Here is a 23,702-nt window from a genome sequence, read left to right on the forward strand (position 1 = left end):
CCTTCATCACATACTTTATCGTCCTCATACAGTTCCAGCAACCGTCTAATGCCTTTAATTGCACTATTCGTAACTGCACCGGATTTTGGGTTAACTCTACCTTGCAGTGTTCTACAAAGTTTCCTTAAGGAATGGTAGGAATGTATTGGTTGTGGTACAGAAATCCCATTTACCCCAATGGATGTGTAACATCTGTATTTTCTGTTATGGTGTTATTGCTGGTATCTTTTGCCAGTTTGCGTGCATTGTGGCGAATACTGAATCAGGAAATCACGTTTCAGCTTAAACTATCAGCTAGCAGCATTTCTTCAGTTTGTGGTGCTTTGGAGAAAGACCGTTCATCGCAATTTCCAGGCAGTGTGAACACACGATCTGGTTTCACGTTTTAGATTTTTGACAGCTTTTCATGGCGTCTCCATCTAGTCAGACAGCTTCTCTTATTACTTTTGTCTCCAAGCTCCAACGCTCCAAGGAAATCCTATGCACTTACGGTATATGCTTATTCTTTATCTTTTTTTTGGTGACCTACCACAAAACACAAGCTATCCGTGGTCCCTGGGGAGTCTCTTGCTTGAAACAACTATATTGTGAGGGACAGTTGCCCAGGTGTGAACTCTACTGTGGCGTTTAACATGTTTATATTTTCTCTCCAGATACTTTCATTTTTGAAGCTGTCTTTCTCCATATTTGGTTTTCCTTTGCTAACACCTAGAAGCAGCACAGACAAGAGGTGTCAAATGATAGAGTTATTGGTCAAGTTATCAATCCGGTGCTACTATATTGTGTTGGGTGACAAGTCTGGGATCTTTCGCACAGGCGATCGACGGAGGCACCACTAATGATCTTATCAAATATGATATCTAGAAAAAAACCAAGTCTGCAAGATTTGTGACTGGCTTACCTGTCCGTCTGGGACTAGGGTGACATGATTGCTGACAGCGTCCATTTGGAGCGAGGGCGAAGTGATTGCTAGTCTAGGCTGTCTTTTATTGCTGTCCCTGTCCATCTGGGATAACGACGGGGCATTTACTGGTCCCCTGCATTTTATACAAGAGTGCAGTGATTGCTGTTGACGTCCGTCTGGGACGAGGGCATTCCGTCCATGTGGTACAAGAGTGACGTTATTGCTGGTCCCGTCCGTCCGTTACAAGGGGGGCGTTGTTTCTTGTAACATTGCTTTTGAGACAAGGTGTTGTGGTTATTGGTCTTGTCTATGTTAAGACAAGGTGGACAGAATTGCTTGTCTCGATCGGCAGATCGATTACAGATCCCATAATATCCCTTGTTACCATTCACGTGTCCAGAAAACCATTAATGTAATGGTTATCATCAAAATCAAATAGTCCGGTATACATTTAAACCGTTCTCTCGCTGATTCATGTAGACATAAAGCTATCATTAACTTCTATCAATTAATAATGGGATCAATTTACATGCGGTGGGCGTCCCGGAACGGTGGTGTCAATTTAGAAAACTCATTGCTCCTCCAATCGATCAAAGGCTGTTAAATTCTTGCTTGAGGCTGGGCTATTGGAATCGTCTCATTTAACAGTTAATGTTTCCAAAGAGAGGGCATACATTCTGATAGACATTTAAGGGTATAGATTGCTGCGCAAGCTATAGCGTTCAAACACTGCGACATAAGAGGATGCCTTAAACATAGGGTCGCAGACGAGAACTGAGTTAAACATTCAACAGTTAAACATAATCGTGATAAAGAGAACTTCGTCGTTTAGTTTCGCTCAAGCAAGTCCAGCTTTACGCGATTCGGTATTCAGGGGCCACTGAGTTCCAGATTTCTCGGACAATTTGCAAACGCTGCTCGAAGGCACCGATCTGGGAGTCTCCAGTGCCAAGGATTATGCCTGTGAGGTCGTCGTCTACCATAATGAAACCTTACCCACACCAAGAAGGTCACAATGGTCAGAAACCACCGGACAAAATCGACATCTGTCTGAAAGATAATCCTTTCCAGCTTACCAAACCTCTTGTGATCTCCATGAGTCTTTTCGGGCTTTTGTTTTTTAAATGCAAGAAGAGCAAGTTATCCTCAATCACAAGAGCATACTCTTTATTCGTCCTACTTCTCTTATCAGTTGCCTTTTTACAGCTTTTCTTCGCCTACAGAGATGAGCATTTCGGAAAAGAATCCTTCATCAAAGTGGTTGTACATCTGTGGTATCTGCACAACTGTGTGAATGCCCTGGTCACGTACAGAGCGTGCAACAATGAGAATCGCTTTGTCGAGTTTCTTTTCAAATGGTCCAGGTTCCTCAGGACAAATCGCGGAATTTCTCCACTCGAGACAAGCTTCAACATCTCAAACTACGAACGCAGAGTTAAAAGTAGATTCATCTTATTTTTAGCGATTGGCTGGATAGTTATGATTGTGAGTATTACGTATGAGTTTTACTTTCTCTTTAATACTAATCTCATAGACTTTGCCATCGCACCGATGTCTCCCAGTCACTCCTCTGCCGTAGTCATGAAAGTAATAGTGGCTATTGTTGACGTGTACATGACGGCAGCTTGGATTTTCACAATGATAATTTTCATCATGATGTCAGGTGTCATTTACTTGGAGTTCGAAATATTTCATGACGACTTACAGAAAGCAGTCTCCCCGAAGGGGGACATCGCTGAATTGGAGTGGTTTAGGCGACGTCATGAAGATATCTGCCAGATGGTGGAGACTGCAGATGACATTTGGAGCGCTTTTAACGCCGCTGGCATATTTTTCTCCACCTGTGAAGCAATGTTGTTGTTGTACACCACCGTAACCAGCCCTGGAATAATGGCTGATCCCTTGCTTTTGTTGGCTCATTGCTTCTGGTTGACCACAAAGATCATGTATTTGGTCCTTATTTCTTACGGAGGAGGTTACCTAAATCACATGGTAAGTTTTAATAAATATCTCCGTCAAGGATCTTATGTTATTACTGTCGTTTATTTATCTGCATGTTTATCTCTTAATCTGTCAGCAAATTTACGACCAAAGTTCTGATTTAATTTAATTTTTACATCTTTACACAACATTTTTTCATCTATCCTACGTCATTGGTAGATAGAACACAAATACATGTCTTTCTTTCACCTTCTAATAGTGCTTAGCACAGTATTGTCCCTTTGTTGGAACTCGAGAGCGATCCCAATGTAGTTGGGGAATTTGTAGATGTACTCTTGTGATTGGTGTTTTATTTATTTCATTTGGGCTTGAAGCAGTATTTAAAATGTTGCGGGTCTGCCGTAACTGTGGATTTTGTCGCCAATACCGTCGTTGTGAGTTCAAGTCAAAATTTTGCTGCTCTCCGGCCGTACGAGGGAATATCTGTTTCAACATGCTGATGGTCGTGGCTTCCCTCAGGGCATTTGCATGAAGGACAATCGATATATGGCTGGAAACGGGACAAAAGCTGATGCTGATCCCTTTAAACGTTCACTGATGAGGATCTGCCGCAGGCGACAGAACATTGAAGGTGTTGCTTCATTTCCAGCCTCTGTCACAAAATGTCCCTATACTCTTCCGTCTCCACTATTCCCAGGCCTTTGGTGGCCTTAAACTGTGTACGGCTCTCATAAGGCAGTTGAGATCGTACATGTATATTCTGGTGGTAAACACCAATCACACACCGTAAGTCTCAAGATGAACCGGAACTAATTCATGCGTTAACTTTCAAGTTTTCAGCGCTTATACGCGGTTTTCCGTCATCAAAACATGTTGCTTCACAAGTGAAACCGTTGTTTGTTTCCTTTTCTTAGGCACATGCTCCTCTGAAGACAATTCACCTTTTCCGAATTAAAGACGCCACACCGGAATTTTCGCTTCAGGTAAGAAAAATTTGGAAAATTAAACCTCTGAACGGATGCAGGACGTGAATTTCCCCAGAGTGATACGTATGTCACGTTACCACGAGTCTATCTGGCAGAATGCAAATCTCGCTGTAAAGGGTGATTTCGCTTCGCATCAATTTCACATCCTCTAAACCACCAAAGAAAGTCTACCCTAATGTTCCGTTCTCCTGAGTAGTCTAGTTGCGGTTGCTCGACTGCCTGTTTGATCTCGTCGGTTCACTGTTCTGATTTTGTTTTAGATTGTCTAGTTTTTCTCTGAACTATGTGTATAGTGTCAACATCAGCACTCTGATTTCTCTTCCAACTATTTTTATACTTCTAGAATGGAGAAATTCAAAATTCCTCCAGTCGCTGAGAATTCCAAACTACATAATATAGATCTGCTGTTGTCAAATGCAAATTCCAGTGTTACGTATACGTGCAATATTATATTTGTTTGCCTAAAATTTGAAAATGCTAAAATTTCTTTTTCCAGGTGACGATGTTTTTGAACAAACTGACAGGACAGGCCATCGGGCTGACAGCCTTAGACATGTTTGTGATTGACAAACCAACAATTCTGACGGTAAGTTGGTTGAGAAATTATCAACAGTAGTCTCCACTTGAAACTTCAATTTAGCTATGTCATTTTTTGTAAACAAGAAACAATCTTTCAATGTGATTGGCGGTGACTGACAAACCATTAATTCTAAAGTACATGTATGTCAATCTATGACATCTCTGAGTTTAATCCGATCTTATTTCAAATCAAGATGAGGTTACACTACAGCCAGTTTGAGTTTAATTATATCGATTTCTAACTAAAACTCAAATTCTAAATGCTGTCATGGCACAGTCAGTTTTTGTTATGTATAACACTGATGATGAATGTGATCAGATAGTAAGTTTTACACCAGTGAATGGTAATCTGAAGCTGAGAGTTACGAATAAGAAGATCCGACCAGTTCACATTGACTGAATTCCCTGTTTCTATTCCACAGATTGCCGGCGCCTTTATCACGTACTTCATCGTCCTCATACAGTTTCAGCCGCTATCTAATGCTTCAGATTGCACTATTTGTAACTGTACCCAGTTTTGGGTTAACTCTACCTTGCAGTGTTCTACAAACTCTCCTTAAAGAACGATAACTATCGTGGATGTATTATACATATATATCGACGAGAATGCTTGACAGTGCATGACAGTAAATATGACTGCACTTAAGTGGACATGAGCGAGCTTCACAACTTTACAACTTCGCAAGCTCATATTTATAGACTAACGTAAAGAAATTTCTGGATGGTTTGATCGTAAACTTGTTTACAACACCGATGCATATTTCCAGAATGGATAGCCTATTTACAATGACACTACACTTATAAACACCGAAGCCTCGAGGGCGCTCGACTGAATAACAATGCAGACTACAACATACATCGAGAGAAAAATGTAGGTTTGACACTGACAAATAAAAAAAAAAAAAAAAAAAAAAAATATACTACAATGTTTAAAGACGGGGTCCCAAGCACCACATAATAACACAGGTTAGTATGGTTATGGGTTACGGACATAATGTTACATGGTGTTACTACATGTGTATTAAGGTTGGGTGTCATGTCTTGTGTCTTTCGCACAGGCGTTCCACTTAAGCAGCACTAATAAGCAACGCCAAACCCAAGCAAAACAAAACCCACACAAAATATAGTATCACGAGGAAGCCAAGTAAGCGAGAATTGTGACTGGCTTTACTGTCCCGTCTGGCTTTGATTGCTGTTCCTCTCCATCTGTGACAAGGACGGCGTATTTGCTGGCCCCGTTCATCTGTGACAAGGGTGGAGTAATTGCTGATCCCGTCCATTTGGTACAAGAGTGCCGTGATTTCTGGTCCCGTCCGTTTGGGACAAGGTCAGGGTTTTGTCTAGTCCCGTCCATCTGTGACAAGGCTGGTCTGATTGCTGATCCCGTCGCCATTTTATGCAAGAGTGCCGTGATTGGCGGTTGCCTTTGTTTGGGACAGGGGCAATGTTATTGTTCTTGTCCTGTACTTTTGGTACAAGAGTGGTGCGATTGCTGGTTCCGTCCGCCTGGGACAAGGGCAGTCTTATTTCTGCTCCAGTCTCTTGGGACAAGGGCGACGTAATTGCAGGCCCCAATCGTCAGGGAAAAGGGCAGATCGATTGAAGCTCCCATAATATCCACTTTACGCTCTCAGACATTCTGTGCACTCATCTGTCCAGAAAGCCATTAATGTAATGGACTCTCATCAAGATCAATATTTGGGTATACCTTTAAACCGTTCTCTCGTTAATTCATGCAGATATGATTAATTTCTATAAATTAACCCTGGTATCAGTTTACGTGCGGCGGGTGTATCTGAACTGTTGAGTCACAAAAGAAATTTCATTGCTCCACCAATCGGTCAAAGGCTAATAAATTCCTGTTGGAGGCTGGGGTATTGGAATCGTCTCATTTAAGACAGAGTGTTCCGATAAACACTCAAACGCGTAGCTTGCTGCGCAAGCTATACTGTTCAAGCACTGCAACCAAGGGAATGCCTTAAACAAAAGAAACGAGCAGACGAGAACTGAGATAAAGATTAAACAAATACTTACACGCGGAGAGTGTGACATAATCGCGATAAAGAGGGCTTTGTCGATTAGCCAGTCCAGCTTTACGCGATTCAGTATTCGAGGCCACTGACTTCCAGGTTTCTCGGATAATTTGCAAAAGCTGCTCGAAGGCACCTATCTCCAATGCCACGGATTTTACCTTTGAGGTCGTTGTTTACTGTAATGAAACCTTACCCGGACCAAGAGAGTAAAAACTGCCAGGACCAACTGGACAAGGTCGAGACCTGTCTAAAGGATCAACCTTTCCATCTGGCCAAACCTCTTGTGGTCTCCATGAGTCTTTTCGGGCTTTTGTTTTTTAAATGCAAGAAGAGCAAGTTATCCTCCACCACAAGAGCATACTCTTTATTCGTCCTACTTCTCTTTTCTGTCAGGTGTATTCAGCTTTTCTTCGCCTACAGAGATGAGCATTTCGGAGGAAAATCCTTCTTCAAAGTAGTTGTACATGTGTTGAATCTGCACAACTGAGTGAATGCCCTGGCGCTTTTGACGCCGCTGGCATATTTTTCTCCACCTGTGAAGCAATGTTGTTGTTGTGCACTACCGTAACCAGTCCTGGAATAATGGCTGACCCCTTGGTTTTGTTTGGTAATTGCTTCTGGTTGACCGCAACGACCCTGTTTTTGGTTCTGATTTCTAACGGAGGAGGTTACCTAAATCACATGGTAAGTTTTTAATAAATATCTCCGTCGAGAAAGCTATATCTTTAAATTATTTAAAGATATCGTTTAGTTAGGGGCGATTTGGAGGTAACTGACTGCATCGTAGCAGTGTAGAGTTTGTAGAGCAGTGTGAATTTGCACTTTTAGTTGTGGCAGAGGTGTGCGCTCTCGGAGTGCCTGGTACTTTTAAATGAGTCTCTGCTCCATTAGTGCGTTTAAGTTGCATTTAATTACTTTTGTGATTGGTGTGTTACTTATTTGATTGAGAATGAAAGTGTAAGTATTAAAAATGACGAAATGTATTGACGAATCTCTCAGCTGTAAAATTCTTTTCAAGGTTAACCGTTGTGTACATATGGTGGTTGTGTACGTAGGGCCACTCGATGTGTTTGTTCATTCCAAGCCTCTGTTACGTCCCCGCTTCCTATACTTCTCCGCCTCTACCATTCTCACGGCCTTGATTGCCATAAACTGTCGACGGTTCTCGCAAAGGCAGTTGAAATAGTTTGCATTCTATTAATAAGGCGTTGAAACTGAGCTTCTCTTAAACTAAGTTCAAAATATGAGTGTCACGTGTGGCGAACTTGGCCTGTTACTTGTCCGATAGGTTTCTCCGGGTACTCCGGTTTCCTCCATTGATAACACTGGCCGCAGTCGTTTCACATGTAAGTGAAAATTACTTACGGTGAAAAACATTCATTAGAAAATTAGTTTCAATATAAACCAGAACTCAAAGTTTTTACCACTGATACACGTTTTTCTCACCAAAACATGTTGCTAGACATATGAAACCGTAGTTTGTTTCCTTTTCTCAGGCACATGCCCCTCTGAAGGCAATTCATTCTATCTGATTTAAAGACGCCACACGAGAGTTTTCACTCCAGGTAAGAGAAAATTCGTTAATCCGAGGCTCTGTGGAATGCAATTCACGCACTGCGAAATGATGCTTCTCATCGTATGTTTTCTTCAAAAGTGACACGAATGTCACGTGACCACGAGTCACGAGACCTCGCTGTAAATGGTAATTTCGATTCACATCAATGTCACACCCTCTAAACCACCAACGGCAATTTACGTTAATGTTCCCATCTTCTGGACAGACTAGTTGTGGTCTCCAGATTGCCTGTTCGACCTCGCAAGTTCACCTTTCTGATTTTCCTGTTTTTTCTCTGAACTATTTGTATAGTGTCAACATAAGCACTCTGGTTTCTCTTCCAACTGTTTTTTTAGTTCTAAATGAAGAAATTCAAAATTCAGTCCAGTCGCTGAGAATTCCAAACTGCATAACATAGATTTGCTGTGGTCAAATGCAAATTCCTGTGTCAAGCATACGCGCAATATTATATTTGTTTGCTTAAAATTTGAAAATGCTAAAATTTCTTTTTCCAGATGACGATGTTTTTAAACAAACTGACAGGACAGGCCATCAGGCTGACAGCTTGGACATGTTTGTGATTAACAAGCCAACAATTCTGACGGTAGGTTGGTTGATTAATTATCAACAGTAGTCTCCAGTTCCAAATTTTAATCTCGGCAGGGCAGTCTTTTTAAACAAGAAACATTGCTTCTATCTGATTGACGGTGACTGTAAAACCATTGATTCTAAAGTACATGTATGTCAAACTATAACATCTCTGAGTTTAATCCGATCTGGTTTCAAATCAAGATGAGGTTACACTGCAGCCAGTTTGAGTTTAATTAGATCCAGTTCTAATTAAAGCTCCAGCTCTAAATGCTGTCATGGTACAGCCAGATTCTATTATGTGTAACACTAATAATGAATTTGTTTAGCTAGCAGGCCTTACATCTGTGAATGGTAATCTGACTGTTAGCAGTAAAAAGATCCGACAAGTCCACACTGACTGAATTTCCTGTTTCTATTCCACAGATTGCCGGCGCCTTCATCACGTACTTCATCGTCCTCATACACTTTCAGCCGTCTAATGTTTTCGATTCCACTATTTGTAACTGTACCCGATTTTGGGTTAACTCTACTTTGCAGTGTTCTACAAACTTTCTTTAAGGACCGATAACTAACGTGGATGTATCATATATTTCGCCGAGAATTCTTGACAAGAAACCTCCCGATTTACAAATATTGACAAGAAGAACAGAGATCCTGGTTTCGATTTAAGGACAAGAATTCATTTCATTGAATACCTGCTATAGAACTCCCAGGTACCCCAGTAGATGTATAACATCTGTACTTTCTGTTTTGTCATAGTGTCATTGCTGGTATCGTTTGCCAATCTGCGCGCATTATGGCGAAAACTGAATCAGGAAATCACGTTTCAGATGAAAGTATTAGCTAACAACATTTCACCAATTTGTGGTGGTTTGTAAAATGACCATAATTTCACCGTAATTTTGTGACAATGTCATCGCCAGATCGGACTTTCAGCTTCATGTTTTACAGACATTGATAAGCACCATCATGGCTTCTCCATTCTAGCTTCTGTTATTACTTTTGTCATAAAAACCCTCCACGGAAATAGTGTATACTAAAGGTATATGTTTATTTTTGATCTTGTATTGTCGGCCTAACACCATACACAACCGATCCTTGGTTGCTTGGTAGTTTCTTGTCACAACTACATCGTGAGAGACTGTTGCTCAGATATGAACTGTATTAGCTCTAAACTCTGTTGATATTTTCTCTGCAGATACAATTTTTGAAGCTGTCTATCTCCATTTTTGGTTTTTGTTTGTTAATACCCAAAAGATGCCAAATATAGGTCAAGTTATCCACACGGTGTTACTATACTGTGTTGAGTGTCAGGGAAGTTTACAGTTGGAGCTCTTTTATCGCTGAAGGTAAGCCCTACTGTACCATGTGACCTGTTAAAAATGCTAGGAAACTGATTGCATTTAATATAACACCGGCGGATAAAATAATGTTTCGCAAAATGTTATTTACAGTGGACAAAAGATGGAGAAAACTTAACGTAAATGTTATTTACAGTAGACAAAAGATGGAGAAAACTGAACCTTTCTATTCCCAAGGGAAAGTGGTGCCATTAATAAAGTTGATAGAAAACTAAGGAATGTACGAAAGCAAATAAATGCACAATGAGTTAAAACGAATAACTCACTGTGTTATACAAGGTTTGGGTGACATGATGGCTGGCCCCATTACGACATGATTATTGGTCTCGTCCATCTTCGACAATGGTGGCGTGATTCTTGATCTTGTCCATCTGGGACAGGGGTGGCGGGATTCTTGATCTTGTCCATCTGGGACAGGGGTGGCGGGATTCTTGATCTTGTTCATCTGTGACAGGGGTGGCGGGATTCTTGATCTTGCCCATCTGGGACAGGGGTGGCGGTATTCTTGATCTTGTCCATCTAGCACACGGGTGGCGGGATTGTTGGTTTTGTCCATCTGGGACAGGGGTGGCGGGATTCTTGATCTTGTCCATTTAGCACACGGGTGGCGGGATTGTTGGTTTTATCCATCTGGGACAGGGGTGGCGGGATTCTTGATCTTGTCCATCTGGGACAGGGGTGGCGGGATTCTTGATCTTGTCCATCTAGTACACGGGTGGTGGGATTGTTGGTTTTGTCCATCTGGGACAGGGGTGGCGGCATTGTTGGTCTTGTCCATCTAGCACACGGGTGGCGGCATTGTTGGTTTTGTCCATCTGGTACAAGGGTAGCGTGATTGTTGGTCTTGTCTGTCTGGGACAAGGGCGGCGTGATTGTTGGTCGTGTCTGTCTGGGACAAGGGCGGCGTGATTGTTTGTCGTGTCTGTCTGGGACAAGGGCGGCGTGATTGTTGGCCTTGTCCGTCTAGGACAAGGGTAGCGTGATTGTTGGTCGTGTCCGTCTGGGACAAGGGCGGCGTGATTGTTGGTTTTGTCTGTCTGGGACAAGGGCGGCGTGATTGTTGGTCTTGTCCATCTGGCACAGGGGTGAAGGTATCGTTGGTCTTGTCCATCTGGGCCAAAGGTGGCGTAATGGCTGGTCTCGTCCATCTGTGACAAAGGCGATACGGTGTTTGGCCCGTCCGTTTAGGTAAAGAGCGGGTTGAGTGATGGTCTCTTCAGTCTGGGTCAAGGGCAACATGATTGCTTATAACGTCCATTTGAGACAAGGGCGACATGATTACTGAGTGAAGAGCGGGTCGATTGCTGGTATCTACATGTAGGTACACATTTAGACCGTTTTCTGGTTGATTCATACAGATATGAAGCCAGATAGGAATTAAACCTGGGTTTACCTTACGTGCGGTAGGCGTCCCTAAACTGTTGAGTCAAATTAATTGCACGCTCGAAATGTAACATAATCTTAATAAACAAGGCTTCAACGTTTCCAACGTATTAGTACTATTCTAGGCCAGTTCAATTTTACTCGATTTGGACACAGAGACAAATAACAGGAGTTACTCTAACGCGAATATCTGGAAGTCTCCTATGCCACGGAATATACCTGTTTTGTCTACGGCTTCCCTGATTTGACCTTACCCAGACCAAGACAATGAAAATGGTCAGAAACATCGACTGTTGCTTGAAGAACAAACCGTTCCAGCTGACCAAACCTCTTCTTTTTCGGCAATAAGAACAGGACGTTGTCTTAAATCACAAGATCGTTCTCTTTGTTTGCCCTGCTCCTTTTTCAGTCAGCTTTGTTCTTAGCGCACAAAGATGAACGATTAGGAGCAGAATCATTCATAATAACATAAGTGGCGTTGCACATGGGAAAGGCATGGGAATACCGCATTCGTTGACACAGCTGAGCTGGAGACGATACAATGAACAAACCAGCGCACCACGTCGCTTGGGAAAAAGACATCGCAGCAAGGTGAAAGCGGTGGCGTTCACTGACGATGTGTTCAGACAGAAAACTTGGTCGCTTTGCTAGTAGCTTGGAAGCACGATGCCAAAGTTGGCATATAATCCAGACGCTTGGCCCCATTGACATGTAGGATCAAGTGCACAACACAGCCATAGCTTTCCAGGTAGCTTTCTGACTGGCTGTTGGCAAATCTCTCTATAAATCATGACAGCCTCGTTTTCGCTAAAAGGTCAGCTATTTAGATCAGTGGGAAAGCTTTGGAGAGATCCTTCACTGACATCTGGCCGTACAGTATATAACATCAGTATCATCGTTATCAGACTCCTCCTCCCATGACCTAATATCTGTATTTAAATCTAAAATGTGTCTGTGCAAATCTGTGCAATGAATTTTAATGGGGCGGATTGTTTGAAGATAACATTGCGCTGTACAACGGCCGGGATGCGGGAAATTTCTCATTTTCCAAATTATTGCCCGCCTGAAGAAGGAAGAACTGTCTCAGTTTATACATTTCATTGTTGTGTTGCCCATCGTGGTCAAGTAGGCATACATAACCATTCCATGCCAAGAAGGCATTTTCTCATTGTGGAAACGAGACGCACTCTCCTTGCAGGGATGGTATTGAGGTAGTAATGCGATTGCGCTCTCCCTGCCATTCTTAAATTTTGAATGTAGCGCCACTGCCTGGAGAAGATGTTAGCCAATGAAACAGCGACGAGTTGAGCAATGGAGGTAGTCGCTACGATATCATATGTTTTCAGATCAGGGGAGGTAACAAGGGTTTATGTACTGGAGTAAGTTGGCATACGGCGGCTTACCTCCGAACTGGAGAGTGAAGGCGCACTGATTGGATGATACCTTCATACACTTTATACCAGATATTTCTGCACTACCATTTTGCAACTTGTTGAAATATATCAGATTTTCCTCTGTTTTGGATAGAACTGACAAATGGACACGCTACCGAGGTTGATGTTTTGAAATGTGGTAGAGAAAAGTGCATGCTGCATATCGTGGTAAAGAATTATAGGTAGGGGATGTGAGTCCAAATATCCTAAAATGTTATTTTATACCGAAATCTCTTTATGCTTGTTTTTAATGTGTAATATGTATGGGATACTTGTTTTCTGATTCAGTGCCTACTTTATCACTTTAAGCACAACATGCACAATTTGGATGCAATCCTTCACTTTTGAATAGAAAAAAATATATATTGTATATGTTCAGAGCTGCTATCTTCGCATAGGGATTTTGTAACATGACAGGTGTTACCATTTACAATGGTCTGTATTTATTTTAAATAAATCTCAAGAGTGTTCTGTTCATTGTAAGTAATAAGTAAAGGGAATAAAAGACTAAATAAAAGAAAAATAGGGCATTAAAATCATCTAAATATAAAATAAATGTACTTTGAAGTTTACCCTTGCTTGTGTTAGTTTGTCTGTCAGAAACAATGTTAATCTGGCTTTTTCTTTTTATCGCTTAGCGCAAAGCAGAAGGATATCCAGTACCATCATTCCACTTTGAAAACAGATTTATTGAAATTGTGAGCTCGATTTGTATGTGGCATTGATTTATGATGAATGTATTATCATTTCAAAAGAAGCCTTAAAGTGTCTGTCAAAATATATCGTACGCAAGACAGCAGCCTATTTATGTCTCCTGTGACTCTAGAGCAAAGCCTAATCTATGAACTTCATGATCACTGACTTATCTTTTAATCCAATCTTTTAATCCTTTATATTTTATGAAAGGTATGTATTCTTGCTATTATCTATTCATTCAGTTTCAAACAAAAATAAAGGATTTGAAATATAAGTTTCAAACAAAAATAAAGGATTTAAAATATAAGCGTCATGTCCGACATTCGCATACCATTCGTAGTCCGTAAAGGGCGTTCCAAGTCGATAATCGCAAGATCCAAACTGACACTTGTGTTATGTATTTATAACACTTAAGCATGTTTTCTGTCATATATATATATATATTGGAGTTGAAGTTGACAAATTTACTACATAACTAGTAAGAAAAATCATGTAACCTACAGGCAGACCCAAGATATTATATGCCTATCGGCAATGAAGAATTAACTAACGAGTGTGACATCCGTGATATAGAATGATAGAATATAGAATGTTTGTCTACTTTAATCGTCTTCAAACTGCAAGACATTTATGCAATCAATTTTGCTGCCGGGAGCCAGAAACATCATGGCATGCACATAGTTAAATAATAAATATATTTATCGACAAAGTGTTTCACCATAATTATGTCATTATTTTCCTTTGGGTCGATGTATTGACCCTAGGCCGTGTGCTTCGGGCCTGTACCGCGTGGCAATGTGAAAACATAGGATTATATAACGTATAATAAAACGTACACACAGATATCGAAATGATCTAACAAAAGATTTTCATTTTTAATCGGCTCCATTTTTTACTTAGCGATTGACTGGTACCTATTCCTTCAAAAATATAAACTGGTTTAGTTCTGTTGTTCGGGTTGTTAGTAAAATTAGATAAACCAAAAGCATCGTAAAAGCGCGTGTAAGATGTGAAGAGCATACATTCACCAAGCTATGTTCAGTGTATACATTTGTGTTACCTTCTTCAGGTCATGGGAACAGTTTGAGTCTTCCGAGGCAATGTTCACAACTAATATCGCCCGTCCCCATTGTTTACTAAAAACCTTCATTTTCCCATTAACCAGCGCCGATGGCAACTCGAACAACGAAGCAACAGTTGACATTGACGTGAGTTTGCTCGACCCCACAGCGTTATTAACTTCATCTTAACGACAAGGAAGTGTTTAAATGTCCTTAAACAGTGGACTCTGTCCGGTTTCCTTTCACCATATAATGCTGGCCGGTGTATAAGTGAAATATTCTTGAGGGACCAGTAAATTAAAAAAAAAAATTAACCAGTGGACCTTTACCCGCACCCCTCCCCCCCCCCCCACCCCGATACAAAGAATATTTTACCAAAGTGTTTGACATAGTGCCAGCCAAACCGTTTGTCTTCTGTGGAATATATGCCAGGAGAACTACATATGTCCAGGAACATAAGTCACAGACAATTCCGAATTTTATTTATAAGGCAATTTACCACTAAATAATCGTCAAATCCTCAAATCCTGATACCTATATCAAAGATTCAAAACATCAATTTACAATATAGTGACATTATTAAAACGAATGGTAAGTGCTTTTTCTTCAAATTGTACTGTGGACATATTTTAGGATTCACCTTGAGTGTGATCACCTTCTTTTACTCGAATCTGATAAATCTCCCGCCGCCAGCAACCGAACCATCGAGGTCTGGATTCGAACTCATTCGAAAAGGGGCGATCGCCTCCGTTGAGATCGAGGATTTTGGCAGCTATGCTGGGGAGGATCTGTAGACATTGTGCAAATGCGGTAATTAAACACGGCGTTGCATATTTATATGCTTCATCTCCACGAGACTGAGTATCTGGGCAGGTCTGTTCCATATTCGCTGCATGGGGAAGTTTAATTGGTTCTCAGTGGTGCGTGTTTTATATGTGTATTAGATGGGGTCGTTGTATGAAAAGGCCGATTCAGTGTCAAGAAATAAAATATTTTAGTGCGGTAAAAGCCAAAGATTTAGTGTAAGCCTACACTCAAATGTAGTGTAAACGGCAATGCTGCATTATTTTAAAGTGTCGAGGGGTCATGTAGGCAGACATCTACACTAAACTGCTGTGTATACACATGAAGTCAACGCTATAGTGCATATATGCACCCAAAAAACAAAAATCTGTTAAGTTTAACTGTAAGTCTGTTGTCTGAGTTATGCTAGAACGTATTCTGCTAGAACGTATTCAACAGACTGCTGTGAATATAACACATATTCTACTAATTCAACATAAAGATCCCATTAGACTAACAGGGTCTTATGTTGAATATGACAAAATATTGTTATAATGACAGAATACATTCTAGGATCACTCAGACAACACCTCTTACGATGACACTTCCACATAAATATTAAACAGTGAACAATCATTCTTCAAAGTCACATCAACTTGTGAAGTGATAGCATTTAATTTTAACATAAAAGGGTATTTTCTCTATCCCTATATAATGCCCGCAATTTGCATCAAGGTGCACTATTGGCTTTCTCGGTCAGACAGACCACGTGAATCGCAAATTTCCGTTTACAGCTATGCTCCATTATTACAAATCTCTCGTGATAATGCGTAAAAAAGCAGATAATGCACTTAGGACGCAGTTTGGGAGAAAGTACGAGATCGCTGGCCACTTGTTCCACTTTTGCTATCCCTTGTGTCTATGAGTCATATAATTATGAGCAATATCTATCCCCTCCTAAATTACAGAACCACAAAAATCTAAAACAGATTGTCCCCATGTGACTTTACTAGTGCACTATTTGTGATTAATGTAATCATTATCTGTATTTCAGGGATATACAAACTGTGCACCATTTTCTCTTTAACTCCCTGTTCATCCTAAAAAAATTAAAATCAAGACTCCCAAACAATTTGTCAGCCGCCATTTAGATGGTGTACATCTCACTGGTTTCGGGGGCCTCCGTGGCTCAGTTCGTTAGCGCGCTAGCGCAGCGTAATGACCCGGGAGACTCTCACCAATGCGGGTCGCTGTGAGTTCAAGTCCAGCTCATGCTGGCTTTCTCTCTGGTCGTACATGGGAAGGTCTGCCAACAACCTGCGGATGGTCGTGGGCTGTGGCCTGTTTCCTTCCACCATAAAGCTGGCTACCGCCGTATAAGTGAAATATTCTTGAGTATGGCGTAAAATACCAATCAAAAAAATCTCATGGTTCCACCCCAATCTTTCCACAAGTTTATCTTTAATTGGACGATCCCGAATGCGACTGACTCAGATTAAAAAAGGCGGTTAACGAAGTTAGGGAATGAGCCAGGTACATCTTTAATAATTGTGAGGTTATGGTCTTTATCATTCACTAATAATTATGTTATATCAAGTCAGAATTACTGCAGGATTAGAGAGCTTTGACATTTTGACGGCACACTCGAAAGACCGAGTTCCAGGTCTCTGGGGTGCATGTTCTGGAAACCTCGCCCAGCGACACACCGCTGAGCAGTTTGCCGTAAATATATCGAATATTCGAAAGAATGTCTCGATTGATCGGTAAGAGGGTCATCTGCGAAATGCAAAACCTTTAGGCCTACTACATATATCTTTAAACCCAATCGCATGGTATATAGGCGAGCGTTTTCCAAGTGACCTTCATTTTACTGATGGACCTATGTGTTAGACTAGCGAACATACACGGTCCAACAAAACGTCATTCCTTTGTTTGCATCTATCACAAATCAAACATCGAAACAGTAACACAATCGAGGTTAATCGAAGAATCATTTATTTATTTATTTGATTGGTGCTTTATGCCATACTCGAGAATATTTCACTTATAGTACGGCGGCCAGCATTATGGTGGGTGGAAACCGGGCAAGCCGAGGGGAAACCCACGACCAACCGCAGGCTGTTGGCAGACCTTCACACGTACGGCCCGAAAAATTAAGAAAACTACTGGTGAGAGTCCTGTCTCACAAAATGTATTCTGCAGTTAAATATATATTTACCATCAAAAGATATTGTGGATAATACAATATAATGATGATGTAGCGTAATGCTAATAAAACCACTAGCAAAAATTAAAATATTCGAAGCTTTGTTTATTTATTCATCGTTATCAATAATTTCACGCTTCAGTCAGTATAAATGGCAGCCAGTACAACTGGTGCAGGTAATCGGTGTACCCGGGGAATAAACCACAGATATTTGGCTGGTTACTGACGAGCTTTTCCATATATGCATGTGACGTACGAATATGCACACCATACTGGTGGAAGACAAGCTGTCTGCAACGAATTTTAGACTGCACAAACGACCACACGGGTGCCGTCGACATCTTATTGTCTCCAAAGCCCTAAAAACAGCGAGAGCAGTGAAATCTTGAAGTTTTTCCGATTGATGGATGTTTGTTGCATTTATTTGTTGTTTGTTTAGTTTTTTTTTTTTGTTTTTTTTTTCTTTGTATTTTTTTTTTTTGTTTTTTCAGGTTTAACATGGCTTTGTTATTTCTCCTTGTAGCAGACCTGAACCAATGTCGATATATATATTTATAGTGCGGTTGTGACACCATGCCGAAAACAACGGCCCACCTGATGCTTGACCTATTCCTTTTACGGTTCAAGTCCAATTATACTGGCTACTTCTCAGGTCGTAAGTGGGAAGATCTAACAGCAACCCGCAGATGATCGTGTGTTTCCCTCGTGTTCGACTGGTCTCCTCTCACCATAAGGCTGACCGCCGTCGTATAAGTAAATATTAGTACTTAACAATTTTACAGTCATGTGACAGCGGGGAGTCACTGGGTGTGTCTACTAATGTGTCTCCTCGTGGCAGGGCGTGTCCATGCTGCCAAAGTGCTGCTGCCACTGAAGTATCATGACAAAGACACTAGATATGACACCCCTGCCAGTCACATTATACTGACACCTGGCCAAGCAGCCATGTGTTTGCTCTAATCTCTCAGCGCTGAGCGCCAAGCGAGACAGCATCAAGTACCATTTTGTCTTTGGTATGACCCGGCCTGGGTTTTATCCCGTAGCCTCCCGATTTTTTCCACTCCGCATCGGTGGCGTATACCGGTCCCTTGCAATTAGATGACGGAAAGCAATTGGTCTTGCTTTTTAGCCTTCTAAAACTTTACGCATAGTAAAGACGTTGGCGTATGTTTGTGATTTCAGTGCATGTTACATCTTTTTGTGTTCGAATACTCAAGAATATTTCGCTTATACGACGGCGGCGAGCGTTATGGTGGGAGGAAAACGGGCAGAGCCCGGGGGAAACCCACGACCATCCGCAGGTTGCTGCAGACCTTCCCAAACCACTTATAAGACGGTCCATTAAGATAACTTATTAATATATTTACATAATGCAACACGTTATCATGTATTGATGTATCATGTATATATGCAAATAAAATATAGCATCATTCAGTTTACATGAAAACTTTTCAATGAATAAAAACTTTTGAATGAAAGAAAACAAAAAAAAATTTGGCTGTTTTTTGGTTACCATGGCCTCCACACAGGCTCTGATTGGTCAGTTTTGATCATTTCCGCTTCCTTTTTCATGTCACTGTTACTGCTGATGTTGAATGTTTCCCGATACGCATCTGACACCGGAAACCTTGTAGGTGTGCTTGATTTTCTGCTTTTATGAGGGCTTCGTATGGTCACCTTCGCGTCAGTTGAGGAGACTTTCCCTTCGTCTTCCTGCACCCCAGTTTGTATATATTCCGGGTATGACATCTTCTTGTCTGAGTGGCCGGTCTGAATGGCCGGCGACGTTGAGGGTGGGAGAATAGTCGGTAAATACATTGAGGATTGATGACATGGGTGACGATACACCGGTTGTCTGTGTAGGATGGTGGAGGTGTGATTTAGCGGAGAATTGACTTTCGTTTCGCTTGAAAACTGTATTCTCTGCGCGAGATGCTCCATCACCCGCAAACCCACCACGCTGTCTCTTTGGTCAACCGTTGCTAAGCACCGGGCTACTTCTTGCGCGCACTCCGCGTAACCCGCCCTGAAGCGAGACACACCACAACCGTCCAACTGTTTCTGAGACTCTGCTTGGCGCCTTTGTAGCTGGGATAAGTGTTTCACTGTCATTTCCAAAATATCCGCCTTCTCTAGCTTAGAAAAGTGTGAGGTCTGCAATAAAGCAAACAAAACATCGTTAGACATGTATTATGAACGTCAAAAACTATAGCTGATTGTCTTATATAAACTTTGAATTAAACTTATATCTCTATTTTTTGCAGTTGGATCCTATCCACTCAAATGTTTGCGTGCTACCACTGAGTCTCTCTACACGTGGGAGCTGGCGGAACAATCGTAATGCATTTACAGTAGGCCTATGCACGCCCGTCCTAATGAACGAATGTTCCAGAACAAACGATGGAACTTCGTAGTAGTTTGCTACGTGAAGAGTTTCCAGATACTAGCATGCAACGTAACAAAAGGTGGTCAAAAGGTTAGGCATGTGTCTATAGGCATTCTTTCAGCATGAAGTAACCCGGGAACTCATATTATACGTCAGATCTAACATTACGTTGTAGTAAATTATCTTCACAAAGGTTACATTTACACATCTTACTCTCAAAAAGTAAATGTGTACCGTTTTTACACACGTGTTTTTGTAGATCGTTAAGTAAACGAGATGTGTATCACAGGTACACAGTTTCGTACACAATGTAAGTGTAGGTACATAACGATGATGCATTCTAGGTCCTGTGCAAATTTATCACCATTAATGTATATGACTGTGGTACACATCTTGTGTATTTTTGTAAACAGTTGCCTTTAGAGAGTGTGTGTGGCTGTAGGATAACATTGTAATTATACAGCGTAGCTGTTAAATATCTAATAAAAATGGGTATCATGCATTAATGTCTTACATTTTGGTTCATGGCCTCCAGAACGAGATTTTTTAACTGGTTCAAACAGGCATTTATTCTCGCTCGGCGTCGTTTTTCCATAAGCGGTTTGGTGAGCTGAAAGACATAGAGAAAAAAAAACATGATAGCTTTTGAATTTCGATCTTTTCACATAAATCAGATTGGTTAGTTTGTCGTGGTTTCTTTTTTGGTGCAAACAGATATCATGTATTTGTAGCGAGAATACATTAATTAGTGACATTTATTACCAGTACACCTGTACAAATGGGTGCTTTTTTTTATCCCTCCAACAGAACACATATATAAGTTGTTCTTTTCCAGCACAAACAGCATGCAGTTGAGGGTATACATGTATACAGTTGTTGAAAACTATAGTGGGGCCTCCCTGACCAAGGTGGCTAGCGTGCCAGCGCGGCGCAATGACCCAGGAGCCTCTCACCAATGCGGTGGCATTGAGGTGAAGTCCAGTTTATGCTGTCTTCCCCTCCGGTCGTACGTAGGTAGGTCTTGTAGCAACCTGTGGATGGTCTTGGGTTTTCCCCGGGTTCTGCCCTATTTCCTCCCACCATAATCCTGGCCGCCGTCGTATAAGTGAAATATTCTTGAATACGGCGTAAAACACCAATCAAATAAATATGTGAAACTATAGTGCATCATTAGAAATCGAGGTCCAATTTAACTGAACGATAAATGCTTTTACACACAAACTTTCAGTATGATACATTCTGGTCCTGTCTCTCTCAATACAAATGTGCAAATTACATACTTACTTGTATTACATAAATAAGTCATTTAAGTCTGAAATAAAATGGATTATTCAACTTACTTTTCTGAGTTTTTCTCTGGACATACTAGGATGTGCGTCCATACTGCTACTAATGTCTTCGTCTGAGCTCATGGCAGAAGTGGGAAAGTTTGAACTCAGTTCGATAAATGACACTAGTAAATGTCCGACATGGGATGACATCGAATAGGCACACGACGTGACGTCTCCTCACCAAACAATCCCTGCGTTATAAACCTCTTTAGTCCGCGTGCCACACGTATCAAATTTCTTATAGTGTGAAGTTATGTTGTTTCAGTTCTCACGCTCAAGTTCCTATGTTATCAGCCAATCAGCGGGCGGCTGACTCGGGACTGTTGCCCGAGACTTAGTACGGCTAGCTCGATTGGTTGATGTAATCTCGCGAGCTCATTAATATGGGATTATGACAGGGATGCCCCGAAGGCGCAGACTTAATAGATGCACGCGTCGAAGACGAAAAAAGTTTTCCCTCTCGAGCCCGCCGTGGGAAAAGTTTGTCTTACAAAAGATTCACTGATGAAAACATCAATATATAAAAGGACTCAAACAGTTTCCCATTATGTATTCAGTTAGGCGTCCCTTAAGCTATATTCTTCCGCCAATTGTAAATTTTCATATAGATAAAGACGATAGAAAAAGTGCAGAATATTTCTCACAGTCTGTCTATCAGCATGAAGTCCAAAGGAAGTAACATCTGCAAGAAGGTTTAATGTTGGTCATCATAACGCCTACATAATCCGTCCACATACATAATAATAGACGTCTGATGGATGTGCAGAGAAGGCAATGGCAGACATACACTGTGATACCGTTCAACTTATAGCCTTATATTGAGTTTTCTAACTGAGGCTATAATACTGCAACATGCGGTTGTGTTTTGAACTAACAGAACAATTGCATTTGTACCATATAACATAATAATGTGTAAAACAGCATAATCTATTACAAAACATATAGCAAAACAGAATGCCGTTTTTGAAGCGTAATACTGTTACTTTTATTTCTTTCAGGCCCAATCAAATAAATAAATAAACAAATAAATCATTTTCAGACTCCAACTCTTAGCCACAATACAATAGTAAATTATGGCAATATAAACGGACGGTCTTAGTGCATGCTATGATGGCTTTGTATACCGGTGCTATAGCTTCACATGTATATACCACATATTATAATTTATATCATATCACAGGCCTTGTGTGAAGTTCAAAGATATAAAGGATTCCCCATGATATGCGATAAGGTGCTAACTGCATGTTATGGACTATAGCATACGATAAATAGGAATTCAGTGCCTGGTTGGAAATACCTGGGTCAATAACCCAGTTCTAGTTTTACTTCTTATAGACGGGAGAAGAGTTACTGGTAAATGGTTAATGAGGGATGTACAAAAGACTAATGGACATTACGATGTGTTTATGAGTGGACACTGGCTATACGACACAGCGACCGACAATGGGGTAGATGCAGTAGTCATGCGGGTGTTTTCAATCAACTCATCTAAATCATTCAATTACCAGACTATTCCTTCTTCGCCTCACAACCATTACAAGGAGCCTAGCCGTTTAACTGCAGTCCATTTAAAATGTAAATTAAGTTGTAAAAGCAAGCTACTTGATCTATTGCGCATTTTACACAGTCGTCTGTCATAGGCCTGTGTATATTTCATATGCCAATGGCAGGACCTTTTATTTCGCCTTATACACCCTCTAAAATTAAAACCAAATGTTTGGTGTAATTTTTCGCGTTAGAGTTTGTTTTCGCCTTTAGTTTGCTTATAGTGAACACATCTTCTTTAAATTTTCCAAAGTTTTATTAACTTACTTTGCACTGCTTTACTCGGTGTCTTTTGCCTTGCCCAGCTTAATTCTTAGTATTTTATTAGATATCCATATATCCATCCAAAACGTTTGACCTATTGCTAGAATTTATTTCAAACCAATTTGCAATACATGTTTCTATTTTTTCCTTATTGTCTAAATTATATGCACAACAATAAAGCATTTGTATGGTAGGGAATGTGTACATTGCATTTATATATTTGTGCATACACACTGACGAATATTTGTGCGAATGAAGGCAAGGACTTTGTTAATTTAATCGGCCAAAAATGAAAACGTGAATAAATTAATATATGATTCCTTGTTAATTATACACCACCCAATCCAGTTTAGGGTTATCATGTGACCGTACATGGAAGTATGTTGTGTTCATACACATTATCCATGCAGAATCAGGACTAACGCAGTTTGTGAAATGTATAGACTATAGGTTCTCTTATGTCCAAATAAAGCCGCAGGCAAGTGTGGTTAACTTTTCAGTAATTTACTGTCGCGCATGGCTGTTCAATGGGTAAGCTGTTTCTGTCAATTCTCAATTGTTCTTTTACGTTAGTTGCCATTTTAAGACCAGTTAACTCGCCATTGTTGTCCAGAATTGCTCCTGACCATGTATGTGATTACGTCATCCTCGTGCGAGTGACGTA

General features: G+C 40.8%; 1 protein-coding gene across 1 annotated transcript; it reads right to left on the reverse strand.

The window, feature by feature from the left end:
- Nucleotides 1-19,021: 19,021 nt before the first annotated feature.
- On the reverse strand, nt 19,022-21,310 carry LOC135465964 (transcription factor HES-1-like). The gene is made up of 3 exons (XM_064743348.1): nt 21,239-21,310; nt 20,413-20,508; nt 19,022-19,666 (listed from the first exon to the last, which is right to left on the reverse strand). The coding sequence occupies exons 1-3, from the start codon at nt 21,308-21,310 to the stop codon at nt 19,022-19,024; spliced, it is 813 nt and encodes a 270-aa protein (XP_064599418.1).
- Nucleotides 21,311-23,702: the final 2,392 nt, after the last annotated feature.

This window comes from Liolophura sinensis, chromosome 5 (genome assembly GCF_032854445.1).
Source record: "Liolophura sinensis isolate JHLJ2023 chromosome 5, CUHK_Ljap_v2, whole genome shotgun sequence".
Classification (NCBI taxonomy): domain Eukaryota; kingdom Metazoa; phylum Mollusca; class Polyplacophora; order Chitonida; family Chitonidae; genus Liolophura; species Liolophura sinensis.

Excerpts from the sequence above, each read along its gene's own strand:
- LOC135465964 (XM_064743348.1), bottom strand. The coding sequence starts at position 21,310 with ATGAGCTCAGACGAAGACATTAGTAGCAGTATGGACGCACATCCTAGT. Across the intron at positions 20,509-21,238 it reads CCAGAGAAAAACTCAGAAAA|CTCACCAAACCGCTTATGGA; the intron begins GTAAGTTGAATA and ends TATGTCTTTCAG. Across the intron at positions 19,667-20,412 it reads TGGAGGCCATGAACCAAAAT|ACCTCACACTTTTCTAAGCT; the intron begins GTAAGACATTAA and ends GCTTTATTGCAG.